Genomic DNA, 9,034 nt, shown 5'->3' on the forward strand with positions numbered 1-9,034 from the left:
TTTAGCTTTATTCTGTGACATTTTCATTTAACTCAGATGGGCAAAAAGATAGATATCGAGATTGTTTTGTGCAGAGTACAATACAGTATATTATATTCCCAACAGGGTGCCAAACACCGATGTGTGTGTTTGTGTGTGTAAATTTACCGTTCTCTCACTTCTACCAATCTCTGCCTCTCTTTCTCACTCAGTCAGGATATAGGTGTTGTCCAAAGCAAAGGAAGGAAATTCTGTCACTTAGAACAATGGGTTGGTTTCTCTATCTATAGACCCAGAGCGCCCGAGAGCCAGAGAGGGAGGTAGCAGCCACTTAGAGTAAAAAACTAATGTAAAGGGGCATTTTCTTTAACAGAAGAAAAAAGAATTATTAGAATTAAAGATACCTTTGTCCATTTTTAAGGAGCCGAGGCCTTTAGAAAATGGATTTTCATCCTGAGGAGAAGGACGAGCGCACATTTTTTAGGGTACTTTGAGCTGCGCATTGGCATTTTGGTGGCAAAGGATAATCAAAACACACTATAAAAAGGATTTGAAGTAACTGTGGGTAAGTTTGTTCAAAACCAAATAATTTGAGTAATTTCTTTCTTGTAGTATTTAGAATTCTGTGAAAATATCCCAACATGGTTTTCTAGGAGAGGAGGCCTTTCTGCCTAGAATACCAATAACAGATTTTAGGTGTGGACGCATGTCGAGAAATGGCGTGTCTGAGGGAACAACTTTAAAAAGGAACTCATTTTCAACACAGTACTAGCCTTTATCTCAAAATTCTAATCGTAGCTAAAAGAAAACATGTTATCCTAAATTGTGATGGTAGGTTAAATAGAAGTGTTACAGAGAATTGGACAGGCAGTGACCTTTGGAGTGGGTTTTTCCCTGTCACTGCGACAGCTGGACCTGAGTCCTACAAAACACACTTCCTGTTTGAGGATAGGAAAACACACTGGGATTTTCAGGGGCTGTAGGGAGGGCTAATGTCTTTTCATTTGTTTTTACCATGTTGACAACCTGCTGTAGGTATCCTGTTGATATTTTTGAAGGTTGACATCATTCCATTGTTATATTGTTTATATCCTGGCACTGGTGACACACAGCCTTTGGTATGGTGCAGAGAAATATTATTAAGGGAAACCTAATGTTTATATATCTTATAAAAAGATGAGTTATTAAGTTGATTTTAGAGAGAATTGCCCTTTAATATCTGAATTCTTCTCGGTCAGATGGAGGGATCTGGCAGTCCTCGATTCAGAAAACTCCATTTCCCAGTGGGTTTGTGGATCAACTCCCCCAGGAAACACTTTGCAAAGCTTGGTGGTCGTTGGCCCAGCGCGCTCTCTGTCAAGTTGGTCTAAACTTCTTTAATTCGCTTTTTTTAAATTAATCTTTAGTTTTGTTCCTACTTGTGTCCTGCATGTAGAATTAGTTTGTGTATTGATCTTATCTTATCTCACTTCCACTGTCATTTGTATTCATGTCTTCCATTTATTTTAGTCCTTGTTGTTTGTCAGTCATAACTCACAGCTGACTTGTCCCTTCCTTTCTGCTTCCTCTCTCCTCCATCTGTCTTCCCTCCTCTGTTGTTTCCAGGTCGACTACCAGCTCTGACGCAGCCTCTCTCCACGAGGCCCCCTCTGCTCCTTCCTCTTCCCTTTCTAACTCCACCCCCTCGCTGGCTTCCCCTACCCCATCCCCATCTCCTTCCCCGGCCTTCCTCAGGCCGCGGCCTGCTGCACCCCAGTCCCGTGCTAAGCGCCTTTCCCATCTCTTCTTACGGGGGCGTTCCAACAGTGACCGGGACCGGGCAGTGGGAGAGAAGGAGAGAGAAGTTTGGGCTCATTCGGCAGCCCCCTCCTCCCACCACTACTTGCCCCCTGCTTCTTCCTCTGCCCCAGGCCTGATCAAAATCTATGGAGATGCACTCTCCAGTGGAGCCAATTATCGCTCCCTGCTGGCCAACATACACTCCACAGCCAGGCAACTCATTGCCCAGGTCATCACTCGCTACACTGAAAGAGAGCGGGAGGAGACAGATGACGCAGGTATGAAAGGGAAATTTTGGCTCATTTGGACCTCTGCTGCGATCCATGACTAGGAATTGTTTGCTTAAAATTTTTTTACCAATTGGGAATGACTTTATATAAACATAAATAGCAGTGTTATGGAAAAATAATTACCCTCCCCCTCATTCCCCCTTTCCTCCATTACTTTCTAGTTCTCCAGAAACACAGCCCTGAAGACTTCCTATTGTGTGATGTCATTGGAAAGCCCATCCAGCAGCCAGATGGAGCTATCAAATGGGAGACAGAGTGCCGGAGAAGCGTTGCCCCGTGGGAATGTCCTTTGTTGTTAGTGGACATGTGGCGGCCTAAGGATGGATTTGAGCGGCGCTTTGAAATCCAAAGGAAGGAAGACTATGAGAGAGAAGAGTTAGAGAGGGAGAAGGAGCGTGAGAGGGAGGGAGAGAACTACCAAGGTACGTATGAGATGCAGCAGATAGGTACAGTGGCAAGAAAAGAAAAAATTGACCATTTATGCACAGCACAGGGCAAAGCTGATTGATACTTGGGTTGTCTGGGCAACAGGTGTGCGCTGGCGGCGGAGCAGGATGTCATCAGGTGGCGGAGCAGAGGAGGGCGAACGGGGTCACCGTGGAAGGAACACAGAGCTGAGGAGGAGCATCAGTGACATGAACCTCAGTCTGCGACGTCGCCAAGGCAATCACGTCAGCAACGACCCCCGCGGTTCTGGAAACCGGCCTAACAACAGCGCAGGGGTGCATGACAGGAAGAACATTGTGAGCATGATCAACCCACAGCCAGGAGAGGTAAAGAGAAGGCTGCAGTAAGTAGAAGCTGAACTGACCACACGTTCGGTCTTCTAACAATCATAAACCATTTCTGCAGATCAGGGCGTCGAAAGCTGAAGGGAAGGTTGGATGGACAAACCAGCCGGCAGAGGATGAGAAGGATTATTCCAGCTGTGACCTGGAAGTGATGTCACAAAGTCTGATCCTTCCACCTACAGACCGGCCTTACTTCCTGTTGCTACAGGGTTACGATCAGAGCAAGGCAAGACATGCTGACAGATGGTATCGCCCATACAAATTCTCGCAAACAACACCCACGCACACGTACATCATGTAAACACATAAACACACATAAACAGCAACGTACTCGTTGACATGCGCTCTCATGTGCGCATTAGCAAAAGCGCAGGCATGGCTGTAGTGGAGTTGTGCACACGCGTGCACGCACCCTGTGCATTACATCATACCTGCATGTCTGTAATCGCCACATACCATCAGGGTTTCCATCCCTCTACACGCTTCTCCCATTCACCACCCAGCACAAAACAGCCTCTGAGCAGCACAATGCCAGAAAATGTATCCATCAAATGCACAAAACCCCCCTGTGTACATCACTTCATCTCACACAATGACCTCACACAGGTCTCCATTGTAACAAACTGTGACACACTTCATTCCTTATCGACTGCCTTCTGTTTGGCTTAACATCTGATAGAAGATTGATATAAACTATAACACTTAAAAGATAACAGACCTCCCTGACTCACTGATCCACTGTGTGTTTTGTGTAGGATTTTGTTTTGTACATCATGTCGGGACATATGCATGTGTTTGGAAGGAAACCCACAATAAGGGAGAGAGAGAAGGATAGAGAAAGAGAGAGGAAGGGGAAGAGGCCGCTGAAGGTGGACACGTTCCTGTCTGCTCCTGACCTTTTGGCTAGACACTTACTAGTCCGGAGAGACTCCGCTGTTCCAGAGACACCCACTGGACAAGGTACACCGGCACAGATCATCGTTAGAGTCTTGCTGCACTCTCTTGCAGAAAATACAAAACTAGAGAAGGTAGATTGTTCATCCAAAGTAGGACATCATTGTTCTCAATGTTATTCCTGTTAAAAGAGGATTCTTCCTCTCCATTTTTGTCAAATGCTAGTTCACAGGGAATAATTTACCTTGACATGACTGTCATAAACTGGTGGGTAAATTTAAACTCAATAATATTTTATGAATTTTATCCCAGCCCTGATGCGACCTTTCAGAGGAGGTGCAGTTACACACAATGGAGTGGCCCTTTACAGGGAGACGGTCCTAAAGCCGGGCGATGTGATTGGTCTGGGGAACCACTTTCTTTTCTTGTATCGTGACCCTCGTGTGACTCCGCCTCCACCGCTGGCACTGACCTTGCCATGGCAGACTGATGCCTCCACCACCTGCTGCCCTTCAGGGTTGGTGGACAGACAGGAAGCTCTGAGGCAGTACCTGGGCTCCACTGAGGCCGTGTTGAAATTCCATTCTCGTCACGCCGATTCCTTGTTACAGGTAAGAAGGGAAAATAGCAGACTTCTTATAGTCTGACTGTAGTTATCTAGTCGAAATAAACTTTTATTTATACATATATGTGTTGATCCTTTACTTTTCTCATAGGAGATCATCTCCAGAAATTCCTCTCCAGACTCTGGAGGCGGGCCTTTAGCTCCTGCTTATCTCCTGTCAATCATGATAGATCATGCCTCCAAACACCTGGACCCTGCTCTCCTACCACAGATATTGCTCAAGTCAGCCAATCTAATAAAAGAAATTGTGTGGGTAAGTAACACAAATAAACAAAAACAATAGCTTGATGTCATGTTTGGTATTGTTACTTGTTCACATCTTGTTTTTGCAATCCTCAATTTAGCATTTGCTGGTCACAAACCAAAGTATTGGACAAAATTAAAACTTTAAATGGCATTACATAAAAAGTCAGGAGATGGGTGTCAAAATATGTCACTAAAACACAACAATCTCAGCCTCCCAGTGAAAAGAAGGTGCGAGCTGATTCATGTTGGTGTATTCTTTTATATCTGTTGCCCGCTGAAATAAATTACTTATTACTATTTCAAACCTACTTTGCGCACCTGAATTCAATTTATCGTTCCAGTCTTTCCATTTTCCGTCTTAGTGTCAATAAAACATTCAAAGGATCAGCAAATTCAGAAGGATTCATCCACTGGGGACCATGAGTCTCTAGACCAAAGCTCAAGGCCATCAATTCACCAGCTGTTAAGATAACTTGGACAAAATTAATGGACCAACTGGGAGACATTGCTTTCCAAAGGGTCATGCTGCTTGTGTAATTAAAAAAATACAACATATATAATCATATCTGTGACGTGTGAATTAATAATATGTTGGAGGAAGTCAGAGAGTGGCTCATCTATGGAACAAATGTTAAGTTTTTTATATTTAATGACAGTATGGTCGTGACCACACTTAAACAAGTCTGGCAGATAAACCTCAGGTAGGCAGATTGAGAATGCCACATTAAGTCAGACAGAAAAACCAGCAGACAGACATATGCCCTTCATTGTGGCCTACTGGCTTGTGAGCAGGAGTGAGGATGGGCTGATGTCACTTCCCTCCCGCTGGAAAATCTGCTCTAACTGTCCAGGCTGCAGGGCTAGACTCCACTCCCCCTCCTCCACCCCCACACTAAGTCTCGTCTCTTCTGTTTCCAACTATCTTTGCAGGATAACATTAAGGAATTTGGGGATAAGCATCCCACGCAAAAGTAAGAATATTTATGTTCTACGTAATGTTTCCTCTGTTTAGAGATTTCCAGCTGAGTGATTCATGATACATTTGTGCCTGTGCTGTTATGTCTTTGGTAAATTTTTGTGGTATGATGGAAGCATTGTCTCGAATATAGCTAGATAATAATAACTCAGTCTATTTTTACTTCAGTATGGAGCGTTTTGCTTTTACAAACACAAACCTGACAGGGGAATGTTCACAATACTTGATAGCAAACATAACTTTGGAATTACTTAAATGTGTTGTCCAGTTCAACAGAGCAAGAAGGAGAGATAAGCACGCCAAACGTCCAGAAACTGTCATCTGACCTTCGACCTCTCATGTTCTGGATGTCAAATGCCACGGAGCTCCTCAACTTCTTCCAGGTTAAAGTAGAAGTGATGGAGAAAGAGTGGGAGTTTGAAGGTGAGAATAACTGGAAAACAACAGAAGGGGGGGGGGGGGGGCACCTTTAGAAGATCAAACGTATAAGCTGGCACAGGAATTTGGCAAAGCTAAACAGAGAAATCAAAGCTGACACTGAGCCTGGAATTGATCATAATGATTGTTTCTTTGAAGCCCCTGGGGATCCAGTTTTGACAGCTGATATGGACACCTGCTCAGAAGCTCTGGCACAGCTGGATGATGTCATTATGCACACCTTCCAGCAGTGTGTGTATCACCTTACCAAGGTAAAGTGGAAAAAAAGCCAGATACAGCGGTCCACATACTCCGATGTGCTTTGTCTTCAAATTAACGTTACCATTTTATGTGCAATGTTGCATGCCCTTTTAAACTGTAACTCCGGATAGCCACTTCTATTTAACCTCAGAGAGACAGCACAAATTACTTTCTTAAGACATAAAAACTGTTCCTTTCTGGAACAAGCTCACCACCACCCACAATTGATTTTAATTTTCTCCAGCTGCATGCAGCTCCTCCAGTCCCTTTGTGCATTGCATTCTGAGACCATACTTAGGATGTACTCATTTGTGAAATCATACTTTTTTGGCTTTGTGTGGAAAACCTGTATTGAATTGGAACATACTGACATGGAAATAGCAATACTAGAGGATAACATGTCCAGAAAGCCGATGCAAGCATGTTGACGGTGTAATTTTTAGCATGTTAGTCATCTTCAGTAAGAGTCCCAGCATGATACAATCTATGATTTAGCAGAAAGTGAAAGTGAGTTTAACAGAAGTGTCATTAGTGTTGTATAGTTGTGCATTTGCTTATGAGCACAAGATTAAAAGCTTAACCTGATGATGGCGCTAGAGGAAAAGTCACCAAGGTCAGAGATCTGGACCTGTACAAACTATTGTGATAGCCATCACTTCAAGTGTTGCTACAAATCATCTTAACATCTTCTTCCACTTAATTCATTCCAGTTTATACTGTCCATTCAACATCCATCATTTCCGGATTTTTATAATATTTTTAATATAAAAATGAACTTACTTTTTTTTCTCTTTCTGTCCACAAAGACACTGTACTCCCTTCTTCCAGCCCTTCTGGACACCAACCCATTTTCCAGCGAGGAGAAGGAGAAAGAGAAGGATGGAGCTCAGGCTGCAGAGGGAGAAGAGAAAAGAGGAGGAGAAGAAGAGGTAGATGATGTGTCCACCTTGCCGCCCAAGGTTGCTGGACTTGTGGAAGTGTATCGCTGTTCCCTGATGCTGTCACGGGAGGCATGTCTTTCCCCACCGCTCACCTCGCAAACCTTCGGCTACCTCTTCTTCTTCACCAATACCTCCTTGCTCAATACTTTGCTGGAGAGAGGTGAGAAGGCACGGGGCAAAGAAATCCTGTGTGGTTAATTCAGCAATAAATACGGTATCACTTTGTAAAAACTGAAGCTAGAGATGATAAAAGTGACCTTTTGGATAAAAGGAAGACTCACTGCTTTACTCCTGATAAAACAAACAAAATTAGCTTTTTTCAAATGTTTTTTCTGTTTTCTCCAACATCCTCTCCCCCTCTTTTCAGACGGACTGTTTTCATGGTCCAGAGCAGTACAGATCCGAACAAACCTAGACCTGGTTCTGGACTGGCTACAGGGTGCAGGATTAGGAGACATTGCCTCAGAGTTTATGAAGAAACTGTCAGTCACAGTCAACTTCCTGTGTATTCCCAAGACTCGACTCATCCAGGTAACACAGCTGCATGTACAACATGCCCTTTGAGCCTTCTCCTAGAATGCCATCTAACATCTCCTCCATTAACTTCTTATCTCCAAGTCATCCTGGGCCAGTCTACAGGAAGAACATGCTTTGTTAAGTCCTTCTCAGTTGCACCACCTGCTCACCCATTACAAGCTGGGACCCAGCAGAGCTCCACCGGCATCCTGGGCCCCTCCGCCAGGCACTGAACTCAGTGGAGGTAATAAATCAAAAGGGCTTATGATTGAACATTTAATAACTATAATGAATAGTGGCATTATATGTCAAGTAAACTGTTTCTCAACCTTTTCTCATTTTTCAGACATCTTTGAGAGCTTTTTGGACCATCCTCCTCTTATCCTGCCAAATGAGACACCACGCCTTGACCTCTCCCAGCCAATCCCAAGCCCTGAGCTACAAAAAGAAGTTACACGTCTCCGCACCTTCTTGTGGGGACTCGACCAGGATGAGCTCCCAGCCAATCAGAGGACTCGGCTCTGAGGAAGCCCTTATATGTCTCTGTATTAATGTCTCATAGAAGTAAAAAAAAAAAGGATATCACCAAAAACATCAAACTGGACACCAGAAAATAATGCAAACTGGACGTGCTTTCTGTATTTTTATTGGCTGGTTGTTGGTTTTCCTCACACTTCATATCATCTCATTTATTCACTTAGATATTGTCTAGCTAAATAAATGTACTAGCTCTGTCATGCCTTTATAGGATTTGTTTGAAATCAAGGAGCAAAACCCCATGTCTGTTAGGTAACATAGTGTTGTGCTTTACGTGGCTGTTTTCCTTGGCTTCCGTGTATGTTTTCAAACTACTTGTTTTTAATAAAATGCTGAATTCAAGCCTAAAAGACTTACAGTTTCCGCATGGTCTTTGACAAGCTTGTTTCCCACAGCGGGGCCCCTGGGGCTTGGCACACACCTTTGCTTCTACACCAAAGAAACATTCCACAAGGTGGCGATGCAGGACTCACTCCACTTGTAGGTTAACCGATGAGTCTGCAGGTAGAACTGCCTGACTAAGGAGGTGACCGTACAACTGCATTATCGACTGATCCAAAGCACATTCTCATTTCCTGTAATAATGGCATCATTTTACGCAGGGGTCATGACTCAGCGAGCAAATGAGACTGTGATCATCGCACACAAAGGTTACCTTTACCAAGGTGAGCTGTTGTAAAGGCCAAAGCTGGTTACTTAAAAGCAGGAGTGAGTTTTCACTCCTGGTGTGTAGGGTTTCCTTTTTCATTAATGTGGTGCGATCCCCCTGGGTCCCTGAAGAA

General features: G+C 43.9%; 1 protein-coding gene across 1 annotated transcript; it reads left to right on the forward strand.

Moving 5' to 3' along the window:
* Positions 1-276: 276 nt before the first annotated feature.
* rasip1 (Ras interacting protein 1) lies at positions 277-8,605 on the forward strand. Its single transcript, XM_013910542.1, has 16 exons — positions 277-544; positions 1,218-1,339; positions 1,585-2,036; positions 2,210-2,470; positions 2,580-2,821; positions 2,901-3,065; positions 3,595-3,799; positions 4,046-4,344; positions 4,450-4,611; positions 5,535-5,575; positions 5,849-6,003; positions 6,157-6,269; positions 7,065-7,359; positions 7,567-7,730; positions 7,818-7,959; positions 8,062-8,605. Exons 2-16 carry the CDS (start codon positions 1,218-1,220, stop codon positions 8,238-8,240), a joined length of 2,997 nt encoding a protein of 998 aa, XP_013765996.1. The 5' UTR covers positions 277-544; the 3' UTR covers positions 8,241-8,605.
* Positions 8,606-9,034: the final 429 nt, after the last annotated feature.

Source organism: Pundamilia nyererei, unplaced genomic scaffold (assembly GCF_000239375.1).
Source record: "Pundamilia nyererei isolate P.nyererei 1_Seehausen unplaced genomic scaffold, PunNye1.0 scaffold00045, whole genome shotgun sequence".
Classification (NCBI taxonomy): Eukaryota; Metazoa; Chordata; class Actinopteri; order Cichliformes; family Cichlidae; genus Pundamilia; species Pundamilia nyererei.

Coding starts and splice junctions, on each gene's coding strand:
- rasip1 (XM_013910542.1), top strand. CDS start 1,218: ATGGAGGGATCTGGCAGTCCTCGATTCAGAAAACTCCATTTCCCAGTG. Junction 1,340..1,584: donor CCCAGCGCGCTCTCTGTCAA/GTTGGTCTAAAC, acceptor TGTTGTTTCCAG/GTCGACTACCAGCTCTGACG. Junction 2,822..2,900: donor TCAACCCACAGCCAGGAGAG/GTAAAGAGAAGG, acceptor CCATTTCTGCAG/ATCAGGGCGTCGAAAGCTGA.